At 44.0% G+C, this 22,727-nt stretch overlaps 2 protein-coding genes across 4 annotated transcripts in view; one reads left to right on the top strand and one right to left on the bottom strand.

The window, feature by feature from the left end:
• Positions 1 to 22,727, bottom strand: part of MFSD4B (major facilitator superfamily domain containing 4B) — a 399,121-nt gene that overhangs the window by 24,337 nt on the left and 352,057 nt on the right. The window lies entirely within an intron of this gene.
• TRAF3IP2 (TRAF3 interacting protein 2) overlaps positions 843 to 22,727 on the top strand; it is a 45,808-nt gene continuing 23,923 nt past the window's right edge. Inside the window, exons 1-4 of one of the 3 annotated variants that reach the window (XM_084623468.1) lie at positions 844 to 1,042; positions 13,865 to 13,951; positions 14,189 to 14,451; positions 14,641 to 14,968. In XM_084623468.1, coding sequence (XP_084479594.1) covers positions 13,936 to 13,951; positions 14,189 to 14,451; positions 14,641 to 14,968 — 607 coding nt within the window. In that variant the 5' untranslated portion in view covers positions 844 to 1,042; positions 13,865 to 13,935. Of the gene's footprint in view, positions 1,043 to 13,864; positions 13,952 to 14,188; positions 14,969 to 22,727 lie in introns of all 3 variants that reach the window. The other 2 variants (XM_084623469.1, XM_084623467.1) reach the window with 2 other exon arrangements.

Below are 22,727 nucleotides of genomic sequence, written 5' to 3'. Positions count from 1 at the left end.
GATGATTTTAGATAGCTAAATATGTATAGCTTGACTAAGCTAGAGTTCAGGGGGAACCTGATGGCTGCCTACAAATACTGGAAAGGTGAAAACACCAAAGAGGAGAAATGAATGAACGTGGCACCTAGGAGTATAAGTAGGAGGAATGGGTGAAACTAAGCAAGGAAAATGTAGGCTAACAGGCCTGACAGTGAGATCTACTGGACTAGGAAGTGGTAGAAGGAGGTTTCCTTGGGACATGCAAGCTAGATTGGAGAAAGCACTAGAGAATATACTGTGGAGAAAATCCTGACTGGCAAGAAGACAAGCTGGATGATACCAGAAGCACTTCTAATATCTATGCATTGTTGCCAACTCTTGCCACGTTTGATATTTTAATTAAAGTCCCAGCTGCTGAAGTTCTGTGACTACATGAGAATCTCAACTTTAATTTCTTACAACAAATGTTCCTAGACGTAGTTGTGAAGAAGAGTCTGAAAATGTTACTTGAGTCTTGAAGGTTACACTCAAGAACCAGAACACAAATAAAAATAACCCGTTTGTAAATCACATGATTTGTAAGACAATCTCATGATTTTTGGTGGTCCAACTCACGCTCTTAGAGCAGTTGGCACTGACCATATACATTCTAGTGTTTTTAAAAAAAATCAGACACTTCTTCCATTCAGGAATATTATGTTTGAAAATCCTATTGGGTTTCCCCTGCAGTTACTTGTCTGTACCGGTTAAACAGCAGCCTGATTTGTAAGGACAGAAACATTTCAAGGGACTTTTTAACTTCAAAGTAGTTTTCCTCTGTTACTGATTCACTCCCCCTCAGAGATTTTCAGACTGACGCTTTCCACTTCTGATTTGTGATTTGCATACAAGTTCTACTTCCTGCTGCAGAGCCTGTTCTGCAACTTACCTGAGAGAAAGAGAAAGGGAAGCATAAAGGGAGAAAAGAAAACCAGCAATCCACAGGAAAAGAGAGTGCAGGAGAAAGCCCAACAGTCGCTCTCTACCCTTAGTCAGTCCAGTGTGTGTCCCTGCTAGCCCCAAGGTAAGAGCTCTTAAAGATACTACCATTCCCTGTCACTGTTTGTTACTAACCACTGACCCACTTTGCCTCTTGTTTTTCTTTCTCTTCTTTCTGAGCTCTGACCTCCTTTTTATTTTGCCCATTTTAGCAAACAGTTTAGCAAACAGTGAGTTTGGCAAACAGCTCACTGTGCTTCAGCTGCTACGCTTTACAGATTTGGATCAGGACTGTCTGTGAGTAAACACTCTGGAAACGGATGACATACGCCATGTTTCTGTGTCGTCCTAACATCCTAAGCATTTGCATAGACGTCTGAAAAATGCCAGCGACGGGCCTGATCCTGGCTGGCTGGTGCACAGGCGTACCACTGGAAAGTAGCTTGCACAAAGCTTTCACCTCTACCCCTCTGTGCCCCCCACACAGGGGTCAGCCAGTGATCCTGAATTCTCTGAGTGGTGGCACAGCTGTGCTCCCCAGGAGCTTCTGGAGGAATTGTGGCACCGTTGGGACAGCGTGATTTTGCACTGCCTGCCATGCAGGCCCATGCCTCGCTGCCTACTCGGCCATAACGAGGGGTTGTTTCCCAGTAATCTAGGAACTGCTTAAAAGGGCACATCATTATGGAAAACAGTGAAGAATTAGGATTATAGACCAAGATAAAACACTTCCAACCTGATGTTAATATCAGAACAGATTGCAAGTGATCTGATATTAATTTTTAAAAATCAGCTGTACAACTGATATGTTAACATCCCTTTCAGAATACTCAGTTTGGCAACTCTCACTAACGTTTGCTGGCTAGTGAGAACAGTAAATATGCCCCATATACGGTGCCTTACAGCTGCAACTTGTTGCTTGGAATTTCATGGTATTGCAAAATTAAGGTATCCTCTAAGGACTAAGGCCTGACCTACATTAAAAATTTATACCAGCATAATTATGTCAGGAAGGTGATGTTTTCCCAACGTAGCTATGCTGGTATATGCACTAGTGTAAGACCCAATTATGCCAGCAAAACTATGCTTTGTAGTCTGTTTTGGTGTAGCCTATTTTGCTATTTGTGAGCTATACTGACAGTTATAAGCTTCATCTATACTAGGCAGGTTTGCTGGTCTAGCTAAACCAGCAAACCCTTCTTAGCAATAACAAGACCTTAGGTAGAGACTGTACCAACTCTTTAGTGCCATCTGCAAGGAAATAACAAAATGCTTCCTAGCTCCATAGGCTCAAAAAATGTCAATGGAGGAGGGGGAAAAGGTTGGTAAGACCTCTGTTCTTCCTCTCATTGTCTTGTATTTCCCCAAAGCCCTGTTTAGCATGCAGCCTCGAGTTCATTTCGCATTATCCACACCACTTCTTGGTTTTGGGAATTTGTTTAGTTTTTGCAAACTACTCTTGAAGATTGTTGTCTGGAATCAAAGAAAAGGAATTTCAGCTGGATAAGGCTGAACTGGGCACACTTTGTCATCACATCCTAAACAGCATGAGAGCCCAATGGCGTAAGGTCACAATCATGCCTTAGCCAATTCAAGCACTGCTGAGGGCCCTGTGGAGGGAATGTCTTGTTTTTCAGTTTACCCTACTGTGGGGATTGGGTACAAAGAGTGATTGAGGGTACTTTGATTATTGTGTTAGGGCTGGATGCCAGAGATGAGGGGGGGAGTTCACCCCCCTACACACACTTTTGAAACAGAAGGGGCTGTGCCCTCCCCGTGTTTGAGAACCTGAACTCAGCAGGGGGAGCCCAGGGGGCCCAGACGCCCACCCCCTGTCCCCTGACCAGAGCTGGGTGGTGTAACAGCAGAGCCCCTTCCCTGCGGGCATAACAGAGGAGCAACTGGGCCAAATTTGTGACCTGGTGCACAGGGTCACAACACCACTCCAGCGTGAGAGTCTGAGCTAGCAGGATTTGAACCGGAGGAGAGTTTATCTACCCAGGGTCTTCTATGGCATTATCTTATCTGAGTGACTCAGGCACCAGCAAAAGCAGCCTGGCACGAAGGGCTCTCACTCTCTTAGGACCCAAGGCACTGCTCTCCTGTTAGTTTCCGATGTGCCTCCGCTCTTCACACCGCACTGGTGAGCTCAAAGGAGCAGCTGTGATCAGGCTAAAGTCTGTATCAGGGTTGAACTGAGGGGCAGTGGTTCTGATGTTGGCTTATGGCAGCCAGAGTGCCCTTCAATATACTGCTATGCTCGGTGCATTGGAAGCTCTTTTGTGATTGCTTTGGAAGGCAGGCCGCGTGCCTTGGAAGAAGGTGCTGGAGCTTATGTGTAGGTGTTCACCCAGGGTTGGTGGCTCCTTCTGCAGGTACCCAGAGGGGTGTTCATTCCTCGTCAGGAAACATGTTGAGGGGGAAGCCTGAGACTAGATCCCTGGGGGAAAGTCTGCCTAGTGCTGTGCTGATGTCAATGTCTAACAGTTGGCCTCATGTTGACCCAGCACCCATAGTATTAAGGAGATGTGCCAGTGTTTCCATAGTTAAGTTTGAAACCAGCTTCCACTATCGAGCCCTATTTTGGCATCCTCATAACTTTGAGTTGGAAAATGGATTTGGCCTGGAAATTGCCATGTTTACTCTGCAGCAAAAGGAGACTGTTTCTGCAAAGTTTGAAGAAAATTCATCAAGATCCTTTGAAGTCACACTACATTATAATAGTGCCATGGTTTGAAAATTTGGACTTGGTATCTATGTCTTCCTCTAGCTCTAAAGCAATGTGTTGCTACCTCTTCAGGGGAGCATCAGAGCCAGGCAGAATTCCAAGCCTTATGCTCACGAAAGCACATGGCCAGCACCCTAGCTACTCCCCACGGAGATGCATGCCACCCTTAAGGGGCAGGGAGGAGTGGAGACTTGTGGCTGTGTTGGTCACCCTGTGCACCAGCCAGCATTGTGGGGTAGTGGTGTGCGCACGCCCCCTGTTCAATGGAAAGCTCCAGGAGGTATTCTGACTCCAAGCCAGAATGCCGTGGTGTTTTCCCTGGGGCAATGCACCCCCTACGCCTTCTGGGCTGTGCCTAAAGAGTACCAATCTAGCCCTGTGTTAGCTGAGAATGTACTCCGCTTAGAAGCATCTCATAAAAGCAAATCTTTTGCCACTGAAATAAAGAAAACACAATTATATTAAAATCAGTAATTCAGTGGTCAGAGTTATCATTATGTTTTGATAAAATATACTTTTCATTATAGTTCATATGCATGTGTGTGTTTATTTTGTGGACAGTTCAGGATTTATGACATTAACTATTCATTTCCTTGTTTTCAAAAGCTTGCATTTTGTTACTGATGTGATATGCAAGCATGTTGTTATCATTCAGCAACATTAACTAGCATTTAAATAATGTGGTTGTTGTTTTAGAGTATACCTAGCAGTCACTAGAAGTACATGTCACTAAACCGGGAGCGGGCAAACTTTTTGGCCTGAGGGCCACATCGGGTTTCCAAAATTGTATGGATTCTGGTTAGGGGAGGCTGTGCCTCCCCAAACAGCCAGGCGTGGCCTGGCCCCCAACCCCATCCGACCCCCCTCCCCCATGCTTCTCGCCCCCGATGCCCTCCCCGGGACCCCTGCCCCATCCACCACCCTCTTCTCCCTGTCCCCTGACTGCCCCCAGACCTCCCGCCCCCTGACTGCCCCCCCGGGACCCCTGCCCCATCCAACCACCCCTTCTCCCTATCCCCTGACTGCCCCCGGAAACCCTGCCCCTGACTGCCCCCTGCCACCCCATCCAACCCCCCCTCCTTCCTGACTGCCCCCCCTGCAACCTGCCCCCATTCAACCCCTGTTTCCTGCCCCCTAACTGCCCTGAACTCTATCCACACCCCCGCCCCCTGACCAGCCCCTCGAACTTCCCTGCTCTCTATCCAACCCCCCCTGCTCCCTGCCCCTTTACCGCGCTGCCTGGAGCACCGGTGGCTGGCAGCGTTACAGCCACGCACCGCGGAGCACAGGGCACCGGGTCAGGCCGGGCTCTGCAGCTGCGCTGCCCCAGGAGCTCACAGCCCCGCCGCCCAGAGCATTGCGCCCACGGTGCAGTGAGCTGAGGCTGCAGGGGAGGGGCCGGGGGCGAGCCTCCCTGGCGAGGAGCTCAGGGGCCGGGCAGGAGGGTCCCATGGGCTGGATGTGGCCTGCGGGCCGTAGTTTGCCCACCTCTGCACTAAACATATGGGGAAAATGTGCCAAGCACATAGCAGAGTCTCTGTCCTGAAAACCTTACTTTCCAAAGGCGTACCTCTATTAAGGGAGTCATGCTTCCTGTGAAGATGTATTGATTCTGTTTCCTTATATGATAATCTTGGTTTCTGAGATAAGATTAGCTATTGCTGAATGCTGGCAAAATTTCGACGTGCACTGTAAATATTGCACTGCAATAATTTTGATCTAATGGTGAAGCTCCGACTTGATTAAGCTCCAGTAGGAAAACAAACTCCTTTTTTTCAGCCCATGCAGTTGGTTGGGCATCCAGGAATCTGCTACCATGGAGTATAGTTCTGGGTCAAGATTTTCAAAAGTGCCCAGTGATTTTTGGGTACCCAATGGGAGACAGCTTAAAGGAACCTGATTTTCAGAAAGTGCTATGATGGATCTGTAAAGCAGGGGACTACAACTCCTGTTAGCCCCCTCCCCACTGTACATCCCATTTCTTCTAGCCAAGCTGGGCTTACATTTCCCATCACCCCTCCTGGCTGAACTACCCCTTTCCCTTCCTCTGGCCAGATAAGGGGAAAGACACTTGCACCATTGTTAGCACCAGCGTAGTTACCCTAGTGCTGGAAAATGAGTATGGTATTTTATACTGTCGGGAAGGCCTACCCATTAGAGTTAGACACATGCTACGGTTTTCCTTCCGTATACAATCCTTGTGTTGGTTGCAGAGAATATGTAAAAATAGCAAAAAACTGAAAACATGTCAGCACAGAAAAAGAACACTGTTTGTTTCATACAGTAGAACCTCAGAGTTATGAACACCAGAGTTACAAACTGATGGGTAAACCACACACCTCATTTGGAACTGGAAGTATGCAATCAGGCAGCAGCAGAGACACCCCCCCCCCCGAAAAAAAAAGGCAAATACAGCACAATACTGTGTTAAACGTAAACTACGAACAAAAGGGGAGGGGTTAAAAAAGGATTTGACGAGGTAAGGAAACTGTTTCTGTGCTTGTTTCGTTTAAATTAAGGTAGTTAAAAGCAGCATTTTTCTTTTGCATAGTAATGTTTCAAAGCTGTATTAAGTCAATGTTCAGTTGTACACTTTTGAAAGAACAACCAAAACATTTTGTTCAGAGTTACGAACATTTCAGAGTTACGAACAACCTCCATTCCCGAGGTGTTTGTAACTCTGAGGTTTTACCATATTATTTATTATTTTATACCATCCGAAGTATGCTAGGTGCTTCCCAGAAGACATACAAAAGAATCAGTCCCTCCCTCAAATAGTATATAAATCTACCTTTTAAACATGGCCCAATGGTCCTGTCTTCATTATGGAATGTACCCATTGGTGACAACAGGTATCAGCAATGAGTGCAGCTAAACATGGCTAGCACAGCCAAAAACAAACTCTTCAGCTTAGATTTCCTTTGACCTTGATCGTTTGGATCATAGGTCCCAAATGGCTCCCCTGTTTGCAGCACTGCTCTCGGCTGAAAAGGTTTGGGCCTGACTTCACTTAGTTTTGCTCTTCAACTCTCAAAGCCCCCTGAAAAAGAATGAGAGCACAACCACCTTCATTTGTTGCAGGTTCCTTTCTCTGCCTTGTCAGAAGTTTTGTCTAATCAAAACCAGGCAGTTGGAGGTATTCTGTGTGGATGTGAATCTTGACCTTCAAATTGGGAAATAGATGGAATGCTTTGTGGTTGATTATGAAATCCTTAAACTGTAAAGATGGGCCTGAAGCTAACCCCCAGCTACAAACTCTTGAATGTTAAGGGAGTTTAGCCCTGCTATTGAACTCTGCACCTCAGGCCTAGCTCTATTGACCTGGAAAAGTGAGTGTCTGATCCCCACCTTTCTTTCCACTTACTTTCTCCCCTGCAACCCGCACCAGAAACATCCAAAGCAAACTGTGTCCAGAACAAGCATATGATGTGGTCGTTGTATTGTGAACACTGCTGTCCAGGACTGTTTCAACAACACTGTCAGCACTCCCTTGGCTCCAGAGCTTTCAATTTATCTGGCAGGAGAAATGGAAGAATTTCTCTCAGTCTGGGAACTGTTGCAAGGAAGCTTGGAAGAGTTTGGTCACAAGAGCTTAAGCCACTGTCTATCAGCTCACTTAAAAGAGCAACTCTCCAAGGCTATTTACTAAATTAATACATGTTACAAAACTTTGAGTATGGGGAGAGGAAGGAACAAGAGGAGACAAGGACTGTTAATGGGATTTTTTCCATTTATTTTTACTACATTTGCTACTAGAATGTTAATTCCATTTACTAAAGGCCTCACTTTATGATTTGCAGGAGTCCACACAAGAATTCAAGCTGGTTGTCAGTAATCTCCTGTATAGCCATGGTAGAGTGACCATAGTTCCCTAAACTGAAAACGGGACACCGGGTAAGAGATGGTCAGTGCTCACAGGCTGGCCCAACCCCTGCTGTGTGGGTGTGGCCCGAGCCGCCTGGTGTCGCCTCTTGCCCAAGCCAATGTCCTGGACATCATGACTTTTTTTGGCAAAACTGGACCTTTGTCCCATTCGCTTTTGCCTGAACATTCCTCCATAGCCCTCTCAAGCAAGAGCAAATGGGACAAATGCCCAGTTTTGCCAAAAAAAGTTGTGACATCCGATACAGAGCTTAAAAAGGAGGACTATCCCAGCCAAAACAGGACATATGGGCACCCTAAATCATGGGGGAATACTAAATTCTTGGAGCTTTCTGGCAATAAGAAAATACCACCTAAAATAGTTCTATATATTTGAGGATGGGATTAGGCCATAAACTACATTCTCCAGTTGTCTCAGTGCTAGAAGAGGAATCAGATCATGGTTTGCTGAGAGCATTTTGATATGCTGAAGGACTCCTTTATCCCAGTTCTTGACAACAGGGGCCCAAGTAAGTTATTTGTCTGTCTTGTGCTCTACTTTTAGCATAAGTTAAATAGAAAAATGTTGAGAAAAATTGGAAGAAACTCTACAGCATGAGGCCCTGTATAACAACAGGATCAAGGTCTCAGTTTTACATCTCTTCCAAAAGCTGGGACCTCGAGTGGAATAGTAACGTCATACTGAAGCATTGGTTCAGTATAGACTTGGGAGGAAGAATGCTACTTACTGAATCATCAACATTGCCAACCACATGTGGGTTTTCTTTTGGAAATTTCCACCAAAATATGGACTGAGCCTGCTGCCAGCATCACCCCAAAGGTGGATAGGTTCCCTGGCATGCAGTGATCCCTTGGGTAGCCTCTTGCACAGGGCTTCTGCAATTTAAAGCAGCTTTCTCCCACCAAAACCACTGAGAGAGGATGACAGAAAATGTAGGGGTGGAAGGGACCTCGAGAGATCATCTAGTCCAGCCCCTTGCCCTAAGACAGGACCAAGTATACCTAGACCCTCCCTGACAGGTGTTTGTCTAACCTGTTCTTAAAAGCCTCCTATGAGAGGGATTCCACAACCTCCCTAAGTAACTTGTGCCAGTGCGAACTATCCTTAGAGTTAGAAATAATGATACCCAATGGCATGTAAACCAAGCCCTAAAGAAAATCTGCATTCTCAGTGCCCAAGAAATGGCCCAGAGAAGGTGGATCACTTGGTCCCATAGTTCTTTCTCTCTGTTTGAGAATTGTGAAACTAGTGCAGCCTGAACCATTAGTCCAAGGATGAGCATGTCAGGCAACAGCTTTTCTCTTGGTATCTTTGGCCGAAGTGAGATTGCGCTCTCCCGTCAATGGGAGTCTTCACCAAGCTGCAGCTTTACCAGGTCTCCTTTCAAGGAAGATCATGCAAGCAAGGGAGGACCGGACAGAGATTTTATGCTAAAGAAATGCCAGCTTATTAAGACTATTAAGTAGAATGATCAGAAGAGCCAGAAAACTGTTTTCTTTATTTTTATCTTATGTTTCACAGGAAGACAAGAGGAAAAACTCTGTCTGCAACCTCCAAGGGAGGTAGAAAGCTTTCATTCTCATTTGGGTGATAGCCACGCTGTGGGGTTTGGTTTGTTGTTTGAAACATTCACATCTTCTGGGTATCTGAAATGTCTCAAAGATCATGTAAATCTAATAGCAGGCAGGTGAGGCCTTGGACCAAAACAATTTTTCCTTATTTGTTCCAAGTTTACTATAAGGCATAATTAGCATTAATTTTGGAGAAGAAACCGTTATTGACATTTTAACCAATAGATGTTGTGCAGCCTGTTCACCAACCAAGATCTTTTAAAAAATATACTTTACAGTGGACTTTTGTGTTGGTTTGGCATTCTGAGAGCAGATAATATTTGACTACATGGTTATTCATCTCTTGAACCTATATCGTGTTTATGGAAAGGCCATATCTCTTTTCTGTCATTCTTGTGGACTATAAGATAAAAACAAAGAAAACTATGTAATAAGCTGGGACAGGTCTGATTCCAGCATCCTCATCCTTTCCTAAGGTTTGGGTTTTTAGTCTAAAGTTTTAATTTCTCAAACATTGCATACAATGGGTTTAATTCACCCCCTCTGACACGGGGTAGCCAAAACTGCACCCCTATCCACCACCCAGAAACACAGAACCTGAGGGATTAAAATTCTAGGCACACAGACAGTATGGTGATGAGTGTGGTTTAAAAACAGACACACCAATAGGAAAGGAGAAAGCGTTTCCGTTGTCATGTCCACAGAGGATAAGACAAGAGGCAACTGGTTTAGTATGCAGCAAGGGGTATTTACGTTGGATGTAACTTATTATATTACTAAGGTGTTTCAAATAGTCCCTTGAGATTTTATATTACCCCCTGCTGCTTGAATGCTCACACTGAAAATGACCTATATATCTAGGAGCAAGAGGACTCTCAGTTGCATCATTCAAAGCCAGTGGGCTTTGAATCAGATGCTTGATTCTTCCCAACAGGTCATTTCCTCACTTGGCTGGCAATGTTATCAGTGTTGGTGTTAGGCTGACAGCTGTTGAAGACAGAATTTCCAAGTGAAGTGCTTTTTTGGTGTTTTGATATGCTCGCTTCAGTGACCATCAAAGAGACAACAGACAGATTCAGCCGATGAATTTGTTTCTGTAATTTGCCATGTTCAGATGTTTGATAATTGCACATAATAATGATGCTAAGTTAGTATGACTTATGAAGTCAATGGAGTTATGCCCGTTTACACCACAGATGAATTTGCCCATTATCTTTACGATCCAAGATGGATACCAAGGGAAACATCTTATGAAAGAGCAGATGCTAGTCAATGGTGGGAGGAGAGTTTGCAATGTGAATAAAGTCTAGAGATGTCCCTTATGGCCCCTTAATCGGCTTTCACCCATGTGTGAAGTATGCCATTACACTGGTCGTTTCTTCACTTGGGGGTTGGTCCAAAGTTGCCCATAAATCATACACATCCCAACTAATTCCCCAGTCACAAAGCAAGTATGCGCAAACACGCCATGGCCGGGGACCCTTGTTGCTATATTTACAAAGGCATTTAGATGCCTAAATATGCATACAAGTGATTCTTTCAATGGGAGTTAACACCTAGCCTGCTTAGGCACTTTTGTAAATATCACTAGGCACCTATCTGCAGCATTAGGTGCCTGAATCTTTATTAAACCTGGCCTTAACCCATATTTCCAGAAGTCATCTGATCGCAGTACAAGAATGATGGGGGCAGTGATATAAGCAGGTGGTTCTCAACCAGGAATACATGTACCCCCGGGGGTACGTAGATGTCTTCCGGGGGTGCATCAACTCATCTAGATATTATTACGAATTACACCTGAGAGGACACGCACACAACTGCTGCGAAACAATATTTGCCTAGTTTTACAACAGGCTACATAAAAAGCACTAGCAAAGTCAGTACAAACTAAAATTTCATACAGACAATGACTTGTTTATACTGCTCTATATACTATACACTGAAATGTACACACAATATTTATAGTCCAATGAATTTATTTTATAAATATATGGTAAAAATAAAGTAAGCAATTTTTCAGTAATAGAGTGTGGTGACACTTTTGTATTTTTGTAAGCAAGTCATTTTTAAGTGAAGTGAAACCTGGGGGTATGCAAGACAAATCAGATTCCTGAAAGGGGCACAGTAGTCTGGAAAGGTTGAGAACCACTGATATAACCAACCTTTCCAAGCAACTATCACTTCATCGCTATTGCAAAGAACAGAGTAAAGCAAGTCCCCATCTTAATCCTGTGCCAACTATGAGAACTCCGTTTTCCCTTTAGAATCACACGCATTATTACTGTCACAGGACACTACTCAGCTAAAAGTAGCAATCATATGTCTATGGCTTAAGGGAAAAGGGATACAAACCACAGGAAAAACTGTATGATGTTGGTGAGCTTACTGTCAGGATTTCAGGCATGGATGCCTACAATAAAAAGGAATCTAGTTAGCACTGTACTTTGTTCTCTGGCCTGTGTCTGGGTATCTGACAAAGCAGCTACATGTGCTGTGTGTTAGTGCTGACCAATAACTGCTCTGAGGGCTTGTCTACATTGGGAAATTTACCAGCATAGTTATACCGGTTTAATTATAAACTATATGTGTAACTATAGTGGTAAATTACCCTGTGTAGAAAAACCTGAAGTTACACATTGGAGAAACCCTTTCTCTAGACGTACAGCCCAGGAGCTGTGGAAAATAATTTTGCCAGGCCACATCTCCTTTTCAGAGAACCACAACCTGAAACGTCACTGTGCCAGAGGTGGTTTTCTTGTGCCAAGTCACCAGCTCTATGCTGCTTCAGGATTACAGTTACAGAGAATTGATCAACATGGGGGGTACAAATAGGGTTTGGCCTATGTAATACAGTAGTATTACACACTGGCCACAAAGCACTCAAGGATCTGTCCTAAAATCTCCATTTTTTGGTCTTCCTTGTGGCTATGCCTTGTGAAGATTTTGGTGATTTTTATCACATTGGCTCCTACAGCCTTAATAAGCTATACATACTCTCTGACATGGTTGGGTTTGAAGATGTGAAAGTTAAAAAAGCTTAAATCTGCCAGAACTCTTGCTACATGTACGTCCCTTTTGCAATGATTTTCCTCTGAGGAAAGTCCAGTTGGATTTGCTTCAGTTTTTACATTGTATTATTTCCTTTATGCTACTGCAAAAGAACAAGACTTGTGGGAACATTTTAGAGCAGGTGAACTGGATTGGCAATTGCTCTTCCCCAGTTTGACCAAGAATTAACTATAAAGAGCATGTTTTTACTTTTTCAAATTAAAGGGACACATTTTTGGCAAAAGAGCTACTGAAACCAGAATGGTGTTGAGACATTTCTCAGTTAGACACAGAACATGATATTTCTCAATGATTTTGCTTGACTGTTTTGAATTCTTTGTTCATTGGAACATACTCTTTATGTACAGCTTTCTCTTTAAACTACTTGTTACTGAATATTGTAACTGAAGTAAATTTCTTCTTGGTTTACTGGAAGCTCTTTAATACTCTATGCTTGTGATTATTAAGGCTTTTAAGCCAAATTCTGTTGGTGGTGGATGTTGACGTTTGCTTTGCTATGAGTTCTTTGTCCCAGTCATCTTTATTGATTGTCCTAGTTTGGTTTCAGGCTTCTTCCAATAGGACAGAAGTAAAACTGTAAAGGGGGTGGTGCATATTTCCTCACCCTATCTGTTAGAAGCCCTGAGGGTGCCAGAACTGTATATAGCATTTGCCCATAACAGCCTATTATCTATTAGGTTGTTGGCTGTTGCAGCCTTTTATAAGGTGTTGGCTTACATAGCTTCATTTGACTTCTTATTTACATTATAATTTCAAAGAAAGCCCCTTGAGGCCCACTCTGAAATATTAGAGGCCAATTGAGAGTGGTCATGCTATCCAAGAATCAGTACTCTTGTCAGATAACTTTAGGTTGAGCATAGAAAGAATGTTTTGTGTAGTTGAACAGTGGGGCACATAGTTCTAACTCCCCAAAGTTGGTATAGTAATGCTGCATGCTTTGGGCCTGGCTGCTACTGTAATGACAATGCTATATTAAAACATTATGAAAGTAGTTTGGCTGGAACTGTTTTACTGGCAATACCATAAAAAGAAGCTGATGACTTTACAATTTGGATCCCTATTGAACGCTGGCAGGGCATCTGAAATTCCATATGACCTGTACCATTCAATCAAGGTTATTACATCATCAGAAAAAGGGAACCTAAAGAACAACAAAAATTTCCAAATGTCTGTAAACTCCCTGTAACCTGAGTTAACAGTAACCATGTAATAACCAAATGGACGAACTGCTTTGAAATAAGAGCCAGCAATTGGAGACTGGCTTTAGTCATTAAGTTTAACTCAGGACTCAAAGTTCTTTAGTTTGGCTGAGAAGGAGAGTGTAGAGCATGGGCAGCAAGGTGGGGCTCATTATCAGGTCTGGATCCACAACTTGCAGTTGGTCCCATCTCTGGAACAGCCTGAACCAAATCCCCATATCAGAATAACCTAAACTTTCTGTCTGGAAATAACACAAGACAGGCTGTTCTTCCAGACTTAGCAGGATCGAACACAAAGTACCAGAAGCGCCCTTAAATTTCTCTGTTTTCTGAAATGTGATTCTCAGAACTTTAATCAGTACTCCTGGTAAATCTTTGATACATAGTCATTATTTCTAGATTTTTAACTGTATGAAACTGCACTGTTTCAATAGGGATAATTTTTCTTGTTTTGCAGTTTGTTGGAAAATCCTGGCACCAAATTAAGAAAGTTAATTCATATTTCCACAGTCTTCACAAAAACTCAAAATGGCCTCCATTGCAGGTAAGTCAAAGGCTATTGCTCAATGCATTTGTTTCTTCATCAAAAGTCAACCAAGCAGAGATATTTCTATTGTTGATCTGTCTTTAAAAACGCATCACTGCTCTGTCATATTCTGTCTTTAAAGTTTCACTCTGTGGTCTTGAATCATAACATTGAAGATATAAGTTTATCTTCATAGTAACTCCAGGAATTAACTGTGAGCAGATAGTTTTATATTGTTTGTTCTTCCCTTTTCAGGCACTGTGATGAGTCGAAGCATACCAGTTGAAGTTGATGAATCTGCATTCTGGTCCCCATTTCCAGAACATTCACTAGAAGAGGCTTTGAAACCTTCTATTGAAAATACGGAGAATTTGGTACCTTTAGGACCATATCCAACTCAAATGTCTCAAAATTCCTTGGCTGATCAGTCACATTTACGTAAATCCTCAGAGCTTGCAAACTATCATCAGCCTGTACCACACAACATAGCAAGGGAGGATTATGACAGTAGTCTTTGGGTAAGATATCAGGATTCTGGAAAAGATGTGCCTTCCACTGAATCAGAGGCTGGGATGCTCCCACCTCAGTCTCATCTTTTAGCTATGGAGAAAACAAATAAGCTATTGAGATCTCAGCTTTCAATTGATTCTCCTTATACTGGACACGACTCTAGTAAATCAAACAAAAGTTTTTCTGATGTTTCACAGAATGCATTTGATGACAAAAGCCAAGAGAATTTACAATCACATCAGCCATCAAACAACAGAGCACCATTCGACCTGCCAACTGTAGACACTGGATATGATTCTCAGCTTTGGGATGTCATGGGCATCAGGCAGTTAGAACCTCCGTTACCACTTACATCTGTGTTTAACCCCCAGGACCTTCCAGGGCCATTAATATCCAGAGAGTTTCTCAGAATTGAACCTCAGCAGTATCCTGTATACCAACAAATGCTACACCGTAATTTTTCTCCACAAGCTCACTGGAACCTCAGATACCATTGTCCAGCTGATCCACACCACCCAAATCCATGTAAGTTAATGTTATTGACCAGCATTTAATCTGCTTTTCTATGGTATCACCTTCTTAGCTCCAAACTATGTTTTAATAAGTTGTTATTCCTACTGTACTTCCTTCACAGGATGCATCTATTGTTTTCCAACACCTATTACTAACCCCTTTATCTTCCTAAATGTTAGCATGATGTCAGTGAATTTGATAAGGCAGAACCTTCAATTCAGATAAATCCATTCTAGGCCTCAAAGTTCACTCATCAGAACACAGTTGGTGCTATTGCAGAAAAGCTATTCTTTCCCTGTCATGCATTTTGTGTTCCAACTTCCTTGTTCCTGTTTTATGTTATGGTCATTTCTCTTCTCCTTGCATCACTTAACTTCCTGGAGAAGAAGAGCTAAATTCATAATATCCCCTTGCTTCTTCCCTCCCTCCCTACCTCCTCCACACACACACATTGTGTGCAGCTGTACACTAACAGAATGGGTACAGTTTGTTTTAAAATGTGAACAAGGGGAGGATCCCCACAGAGAAATCAAAGCAATATTTCAATCATATCCGAAAGGCAAACAGCAAATGGCTGGAATGGATTTGGTCAGGACCAAGAAGCTGGAAACTGTGGTCCTCCCTGTTACATGCACAGTGCAGCATAAATCACCTCCTGACAGCTTTCTAAATTTCAAATGATTATTAGGCAATCACAGCCCACAATAAGGCTTTGCACTTACTGCATTCTATTATGTATTTTCTAGGCAATAACAATATAGTGTATTGTGTTCACAGGCTGTAATCTAGCCCTGAGCACCTGCTATCTTCCATTCATGAAAGAACAGTAAAACTGCTTTTGATGTCAAAGAAATCCTCTCAGCAAAGCTATTCGCCCAAGGACTGTTACTTTACATATTCATTATATGACGCACTTGATGTCAGAAACCATGGATATATGATTCCACTGTGTTTGTGATAAGTAATTTTTCTTCTTTGAGTGGTGGTCCCTATGTGTATTGCACATATGGGATATGCATGCACACAAGTCCAGAATTTTTTGCAGCCATTGTCGCTGTGTGACTTTATTTGCAAGTTTTGGTGTCCTCAGTTCCTTTTTTACTGTATCATTGCTGTAAGATATCTTATACAGTTGTAGTAGTTCTTATAGTATAGTATACATAGTATAGTTAGATAGTGTTTTTCCCCACTTTCTTCCCCTTCCCCGCCCCCGGACTTCTCCCTCCGAGAAGTCTGGGGTTATGCCCTGGGTCCTGGAGTTCAAAGAGAGTGTTTCCTGCCCTCATTCCTTTTCAGCAAGCAACAAACATCAACATTACCTCTACTGCCTGGGGGAGGCTCACATTTCTGCCATACGTGTGCTGCTCTTTTCCCCCAGAACTTGTGAGGACCTGGACCTGAGACTCAAAAAGCATTTTTCACAAAGAAAGCAATGAAGCCCCAATCAGATCCAAGCCAGGGGCCATTTCCTCCCCCCCCCCCCGAAACAGTCTTACCAAGAGGGCAGCACCCCTCTGAGCATGAGCTCAGGAACAGAGGCTAAGACTGGTAAGCCTAAGGAGAAGGGCTCAGAGGAGAGCAAATGACACTCCCACAGACATAAGGATAAGTGATCTTAATCTAAAACTGTCCCAAAGATAAAACTGTCCTGACTCCAGCAAAGTGAGGAGAGCCAGTGCACGTGGGTGCTAAGGACTTAGGCCTGAATAAATATTTTTGATAGGAGAAGGAGGTACACAAAGGTACAGATCCGACAGTTCCAACGTCTGCTCTGATGGTGGAGGGTCAGGATAAAGAGTTCCTGGTGCTCCCATCCACTTCTAGAGCTGATGCAGTACCTGTAGCAACATGACCTGGAGGGAGCCAACCACCACAGTAACCAGGGAGACTCTGGTTCCAATGGCTCCACCAATGGGCAATCAGAGACTTACATCTCCCCAGAGAATGTCTTTGCTCTTCCCTATCCACATTCACCCCTTCCTTTGGGACCATCTCTATTCCAGGACACCAGAGGAAGATAATTCTGATGAGGCAGAGTTGTTCTCCCATCCCACCTTGAGGCACGACCATCGGTAATGTCGGTTATACTGGAGATAAGAGATCCAGCTTTCTCTTCTGATGATTCTGAGGCCCCGCAGGAGTCGCTGCTGCCTCACACAGAGGTGACACGAGACAAGAATCCCAGATGACTGGAGTTCTGGGGTATCCTATGCCATGGGGTCCTCTTCTGCCAGTTGATCCATCCTACTGTCAATATTGGAGACAGCAAAAATCCTACCCTAATACCAAGAATCAGTGCAGGAGTCCTATTTACCATTGCCCAGACTCTTGCAACCGGTCCTGTCAGAATATCTGAAAGGGGAAGATGAGACAGATCCACTGGTTACAACAGTTCTGGGAGCAATCTTGTCATCTTACTGGAGAGGGGGTTACTCCATCTTCTCCAGACAACTTTAAACAATACCACGAGCTCATGCACAGAGTGGGTCCTGAGCTACAGATTCAGCTGGAGGAAGTCCAGGAGCCTCAGCTCAGTTTACTCAACATTCTGCAGCCAGTCAAGTTGTCCTCCCCATCAACAAGGTCATCCAAGGTAAAAGTAGTTTGGCACACTCCTGCTTCTTGTGCTCCCGCCCCTAAGAGGGCTAAGAAGTATTACCTTGTTCCACCCAAAGAGGGAGAGTTTTTGTCCTCTGACCTACCACTTAACTCTGTGGTGGTGCAAGTTCCTATAGAGCAGTCCAAACAACAGCATCCAAAGGTTACTCCTTCTGATAATGGCCATTGTTATGAGGAGAGACTTGTGGTTACAATCCCCAGATTTCCCTAGAGAACTGCAGAGTACCATCCCAGATCTGTCCTCAGGAGCCACCACACAAAAGACAGAAGGTCTATAAACCCAAGAACCCAGCCTCTGCAACATCCACTGCCACATCATACTCTAACCACCAAGCGAAGAGCTTCTTTTGATGGGACTGTCGAGACCCAAGTCCCTTTTTTGATACCACTTCATTCCCCTCCTCTGGTATTTGGAGGCCACCTTTACCCAACTTGCCAAAAACTGGAGAGCCCTAACCTCAAACAAATAGGTATTAGAAACTATTTGTGGTGGCTATCTAATCGAGTTTCTGGTACCTCATACATACAAACCCCCTTCCCAGTTCCTGTTCAGGGACCACTTTCATGAGAATATTCTATTCTAGAACTCCCTTCTCTTCAAGGGAGCCATAGAAAAGGTTCCAGCTCAACATCAAGGGAAGGGATTCTATTCCCCTTGCTTCTTGATCCCCAAGAAGAATTGGAGATGGAGGCCGATTCTCAATTGGAAGTAGTCTGAATGGGCTCATTTGAAAACTAAAATTACACACAATATCCTTGGCACCAATAATTCCCTCATTAGAAAAGGACACCTGTGTCATGGATCTCAGTAGGAAAGATGCATATTTTCACACAGACATCCATCTAGCCGATAGGAGGTTCCTCAGGTTCCTCTCCGATGCAGAGCACTACCAATTCAGAGTCCTCCTCTTTGGTCTAACTATAGCTCCCAGGATCTTTACAAAGTTTTTTTCAGTAGTGGATGAGAAGAGAGGAATATACAGTCTTGCCTTGCCTCGATGACTGACTTCTGATGAGGAAAACCAGTGGCAACCAGTGTTATACTCAGCCTTCTGCCTTCTCTGGCTGTCTGTGTCAATCACAAAAAATTCACAGTGACCCCCCACGAGATTCAGAAACTTTATGGGATAACGTTAGACTCAACTATACCAAGAGCTTATCTATCTCTTAAAGGGTTCAGGCTATGCACCATTCCATACATCAGGTCACTATCAGACCCAGGATTTCAGGCAGAACTTGCCTTTTCCTCCTTGGCCATGTGGTCTCATCCACATATGTTCACCAGGCTTCATCTTTGCTGCCTACAAGCATGACTTCTCTCATATACTCACCAGAGAAGGACAACATAAACGGCAAAGTGACACTTCCACCCAAAGTTTTAGACACTCTTGTCTAGTGGACAAAACCAGAGATAGTTCAGACGGGGACACTAACTCCCGACGCAACTATTGTTACTGACACCTCCTCCTTGGGCTGGGATGCTCACATGGGTGAGCCTATGGCACAAGACATCTGGCCCCTACAGGAGTCCAGAATGCATATCAATTTACTAGAACTCCAGATGGTCTGTTGAGCCTGTGACATCTTTGTCCCACTCATCCGATCCCAATGTCCAAAGAAGGTCAGACAAGGTGACAATGGTATTTTATACAAACAAGCATGGAGGAATGAGATCTCTCCCACGGTGCATAGAGGCAATCACCCTCTGGAACTGGTGCATCAGCCATGGCATAACCATATCAGCAGCATATTTACCAGGGGTGCAAAACTCCCTAGTGCAGTGGTTCTCAACCAGGGGTACATGTACCCCTGGGGTACTCAGAGATCTTCCAGGGGTACTCAACTCATTTAGACAGTGTTTCTCAACCTGGGAGTTGCAGGGGGGTCGAGGGATGGGTTTAGGGAGTGTCCAAATTCCAGCATTAAGGAGTGGCAAGCAGGGCAATTGCCCAGGGTAACACACCACAGGGAGCTCAGTGAGGCTAAGTTACATGCTTCAGCCCCGCTGCCTGGGTTTGGGCATCAGACAAGGCTCATGAGTGAAAGACAGGCTCAAATATACTTGAGTCAGCAATTTCCCAGTAATAGTGGGCTGTGACACTTCTGTATTTTTATGTCTGATTTTGTAAGCAAATAGTTTTTAAGTGGGGTGAAACTTGGGGTATGCAAAACAAATTAGACTCCTGAAAGGGTACAGTATTCTGGAAAAGTTGAGAGCCACAGCCCTAGGGGACTGCCTGAGCAGACATATTTCTGCAAATCACAAGTGGAAGTCATAATTCAGTCCTCAGTGATGTCTTGCCCAATGGGAAATGGCAGCCTGGGACCTTTTTGCCTCGTGGGAGAACAGGAAACTTCCTTAGTACTATTCAGAGCAGCCCTGGGCAAGGGCTTGATGGGAGATACCCTCCGGTGTTATGGAAGAATCACCTGGTATATGCCTTCCTTCCCACCCCATTGGTATCACAAGTTCTACACAAGATCCACCAAGACAGATCTTGAGTCCCTCTGATTGCACCCAACTGGCTGACACAGTTCTGGTTTACAGATCCGCTGAAGCTCTCAGTTCACCCACCCATGAACATCCCCACATTGCCGCATCTTCTAACGCAGCACAAGGGCAGATTCACCGCCCCAATCTGGGACTGCTGCACCTCAGGGCCTGGTACTTGATTGGGCATCAGAAAGAGATCACTCATTCTAAAAGGGTGCAATCCATGCTTAACCCAGGTAGAAAAGACTCTACAAGATGCCGTTACTTAGCAAAATGGAAGTTTCTCTCCTCTTGGGCTCACCAGCGCAGCTTGTCTCCAGAATCTGCTGTTATCCCTGCTATCTTAGAGCATCTATTTACCCTTGAGTCTTTGGGTCTCATGCTCAGTTCCCTGCGAGTGCATTTAGCAGCGATCAGTTCTTATTGTATGCAATATTTACTCATCCTGTTTCAACTAGATTTCTGATGGGGATTCTCAGATCCTTGCCACCATTGGTGAAGTTCGTACCTCACCAATTTTATTGTCACTCACCAATCCCCCTTTTGAGCCTCCAGCCACATGCATCTGTCTGTGGAGGGGGCATTTCTACTAGCCATAATGTCAGCCAGAAGAGTCAGACTCACCATATGCTACCTTCTGTAAAGAAAAGGTCTCGTTATGACCACACCTTAGATTCATTCCTAAATTAGTTTCTGAGTTTTATATAAGTCAAGTAATCCATTTACCAGGGTTTTTTTCCCCAAAACTTCATACCTCAGATGAAGAGAGATGGTTGCATTCCCTAGACATCTGAAGGGCTTTGACCTTTTATCTGCAAGTAACTTTAAGAGATACCCCTAAGCTATTTGTTTCCATAGCAGAGGTCAAGGGGTCAAGCTGTATTGACGCAGAGAATTTCAGAATGGATCTTTGGTTGTATTACCCTTTGATACTGTCACATTCCAGGGTGCAATCCAGACCAGTGAGGGGTCGTCACCACTTGCCCTGCAGCTTTGGTGCCTCACAATGCTTTGCTGTTGTAACTTCCAAGTGGGCCACTCACAAACAGGCAAACTGCATGCAGATCATGCCTTCAATGTCTGTGTATAGCTACAGCCCTGGCCCAGAAGCTCTGACCCCAGTGCCCTATCAACAACACATCAGCCACTCTCTGGCTTCCAGGAGCCTTGGTTACTACTGCAGGATGACCCCAACACACAGCCAGTCCCAACATTTCCCCAAAACATATGTTCTGTACTGTCCAACCCTCTACTGGACAGTGCAGATATTAGAGTTCTGTTGCTCCTGGGGTCAATATACAACAATTTGCTTCTTTAATTGGAGTTACCTAAACAATTCAGTTTAGTCAAAACTAATCCAATGCTGAGTTTAAAGAATAAAACAAGTAAATCTAACTACAAAGAGAGAGATTTTAAGTGAGTACAAGTACAAGTCAGAAATGGTTACAAGAGAAATAAAGATAAAACACTTTGTAGTAACTAAAATATAACAAACCAGATTTGGTTCAAGGTAAAATCCTTATCACATACTCCCAGCAACAGGGCTGACCAAATTCTCAGATCAGAACCCCTCCCAAAGTCCAAAGGCTGGTTCCTTTGTCATTTTAGGTGAAAGAGAGATAGGGAGAGAAAGAAAGAATTTCTGGGGTGTTTTTGTCTCTAGCTTTTATAGTCCAGTCACCCTTTGAAATGCATTTTCCTGAGGGTTACCCCTAGATAAATTTCCTTCCTGCCGAGAGTATGGAGACATGGATTCTTGTGGTGAAAGAAGTTCCACAGTGTTGCTTGCTAAAATGCAGGTGGATCTGTCGCTGCCCCCCTTCGCTGCCATAGAATGGCCACTTGACCAGTGATTGCCAATCAGCTATGAGGACACCTGGCTAGAGGCATTAGCTTGTCCTTTGTCTCTGAAAAACAGGTTTACCCCCTCCCCAAACTTGTCTGATAAACACATCTCAGTCATAATTTTAGCTTGTGTTCATAAGTTCACATATAACATTGCTACACACATTTCACCATGATATTATTGACCACTGAGTTGTTAGTTTTCAAATGATACTTCACATGGCATATTTTATACAAAGATTATTACAATCGTATGCAGGGTGTGAATAAAGGGATGCATTGAGTCACAGTTACCAACTAGCTCATATTCCCCCTCCAGAGGGGATGAAGGTTCATTCCACTAGAGAGTAAGCTACTTCGGCCTCATAACTGAGAGATGTACCTCTCCTAGAGATATGTAGAGCAGCTATTTGGAACTCTCTTCATGTCTCTATGAGACATTAAGCTCTGATCCAGTTGTCAACTGTGGATACAGCTGTGGGGACAGCAGTACTTCATTTAGTTATCATTTCTGCATCCTTGCACCAACCTGCAGTCTGACTACTGTTTGTTAATCTCCCACGTGTGGAATACACATAGGGACAATCACTTGAAGAAGAAATAGAGGTTACTTAGCCTGTAACTGGAGATTCTTTGAGATGTGTGCTCCCTAGCTATACTCCACTACCTGCTCTCTGCTGCGGACTGTTTTAACTGAGGTAAGAATAGGAAACTGGAGCGGCATCAGCCCTCACTATCTTTTATGCCCTCAGTTCAGAGCACAAGGAGAGCAATGGCACATATAAAGGCCAAAGGACACTGCTTGCAAACAAA

The sequence above is a fragment of the Lepidochelys olivacea genome, assembly GCF_965140295.1.
Source record: "Lepidochelys olivacea isolate rLepOli2 genome assembly, chromosome: 3".
NCBI classification, from domain to species: Eukaryota; Metazoa; Chordata; order Testudines; family Cheloniidae; genus Lepidochelys; species Lepidochelys olivacea.
Note: the sequence above shows the minus strand (reverse complement) of the source record. Positions and strands in the feature narration are given on the sequence as shown.